General features: G+C 36.5%; 1 protein-coding gene across 1 annotated transcript in view; it reads right to left on the bottom strand.

Annotated features, from left to right (window-relative positions):
- Positions 1–490: 490 nt before the first annotated feature.
- The window catches only part of LOC106115205 (platelet glycoprotein V-like), a 6,443-nt gene continuing 4,806 nt past the window's right edge, over positions 491–2,127 (bottom strand). The window contains exons 6-7 of the mRNA XM_013308522.1: positions 802–1,033; positions 491–541 (exon numbers count right to left, since the gene is read on the bottom strand). Of these exons, the coding sequence (XP_013163976.1) occupies positions 491–541; positions 802–1,033 (283 nt within the window). The remainder of the gene's footprint in view (positions 542–801; positions 1,034–2,127) is intronic.

Below are 2,127 nucleotides of genomic sequence, written 5' to 3' on the forward strand. Positions count from 1 at the left end.
CAATGGGTTATTTATCATATTATGGTGGCCCTTTTAAGCTTCCTTCTGTGGCCACATTTTGGTAAGGTTGCAACAAGGGGATTATAGTGATTTGCAATTCTTGCTTTGTAACGCGCAACGATCACCTTGAGTTCCTGCTGTACGGTGTTCACTTTTAGTACGTCATGCAGCTCTGAGTTTTTATGACATGAACCAAGGGGCATTCGAAATGTTCTTAAGTATACGATTTTGCACCCTTTGAATAATGTTTAAATTTGAAGCACTTGCGGTACCCCAAACTTGTATACCATATGTCCATATTGGTTTGAGAACATTATTGTAGAGTAGGAGCTTATTGTCCAGACTCAGAACAGACCGTCTTCCTAGGAGCCACTGGAGGTTTCGGTACTGTATATTAAGTTGATCTGTTTTCGCTAGAATGTGTGCTCTCCATGTGAGTTTTTTGTCCAGTCTAATACCTAAAATTTTTTTTTTTAACCATTTGTCCACTTCATTTAATCCACTCTGGAGCATTGCAGTAGCAGTCTTTGGGTCCTTGTGACTGACCAACACAGCCGTGTCATCCGCATATGTTGCAGTTGTTAAATTAGTGCTTACAGGGAAATCTGCGGTGTATAAAGTATATAATACTGGTCCCAGGACCGAGCCTTGCGGAACACCTGCTAGGATGTCGTGGAATGAGGAAGTACTGTCATCTTCTCTAACTTGAAATATTCTATCGGAAAGATATGACTTTAAGATTTCATAAAAAGTATGTGGTAAGAACTGTTTTATTTTGCATAGTAGGCCCCTGTGCCAAACCCTATCGAATGCCTGCTGTATATCTAGAAATGCGCATGAGCAGTATTCTTTATCTTCTAGTGACTTTCTTATTATGTTGCACACTCTATGCACTTGTTCGATGGTTCCAAGTTCTTGTCTGAAGCCGAACTGATGGTCTGGTATTACATGTTTTTCGTGTAGTATGGGCATCAATCTCCGGAGAAGTAGTTTTTCAAAAACTTTTGAAAGTACCGTTAGCAAACTAATCGGCCTGTAGGAAGAAACATCATTTTCAGGTTTACCTTCTTTGTGAATCAAAAATTGAAGGAATAATGAAAAAAAAAAAATTGTAGTTTTAAAATTATTTTATGTTACATAAAAAGTTCCCTATTTAATAAGGTAAATAAATAAATTGTAGAGCACTAATTTTTGGAGTTTAATTCAATATTGTAATTTTTTCAAGGTGGTCTCAAACTTTTGTCCGGCTGTGTATATATATCTCACAACTTTACAGTTTTCAATATGTCATTGGATAAATGTAAAGTAATTCGTTGTAAAATTTTCTTTATTTTATTTACAAGAGCACATCATATGTGTTGTTACATTGTTCATCTCTTGCTGTTCGCGCCACCATATTTCGCTGTTGAAGGAGTTCTCGTCATCGTAGCCATATCATCGAAAGTACTACAAAAATATATTTTTTCATATTACGTTGTTATAAATAAAGTATTATTTGGAACAAATGTATTAAGTGATGTAAAATATATTCAATAACTGTTGGTTTGTTTAGCGCAATCTGTTGATCGTTATAGACTGACCAGTTATTGTTAATGTTGTGTTGTTGTTGCACTTCTTGTCGGAGGATCCTCTTGGAGGAGGAGGGAAGACAATAAAATAACTGAGCTACTTGAATAATGTATTTATTTATAAAAAAAAATGAAAAAAAACTTTCATAAAACATTTTTATAAAAAAAATCTTAGTTTCATCATCACGTTGTTTTTATCCATTGTAAATAAAAAATTATTGAACAAAAATAAATATTCGTCGATAAAAAAAAAGCACCTTTCAATTCCTTTTGTAAGTTTTTTCAGTCTTCTTTGCAAAGATTTTGTTGTCAACTCAATACTCAATATAATTCTCGAAGGCTTTCCCCTGTCTCCCTGTCTCCCCTGTCTCCCCTGTCTCCCTGTCTCCCCTGTCTCCCCTGTCTGTCTGTCTGTGTGTCTGTCTGCCCGAACATTAACCAGCATTGCGATTGAGATTCATCTTTTTTTTTGTTGGTGATTTTTTTATACATTTGAAACGAGCATGGTCCCGCGTTAGGCGACCGGGGGCGCCGTCTGCCGCTCGCAGGGCGCGGCGGG

Source organism: Papilio xuthus, unplaced genomic scaffold, assembly GCF_000836235.2.
Source record: "Papilio xuthus unplaced genomic scaffold, Pxut_1.1 DF827870.1, whole genome shotgun sequence".
In the NCBI taxonomy this organism is placed as follows: domain Eukaryota; kingdom Metazoa; phylum Arthropoda; class Insecta; order Lepidoptera; family Papilionidae; genus Papilio; species Papilio xuthus.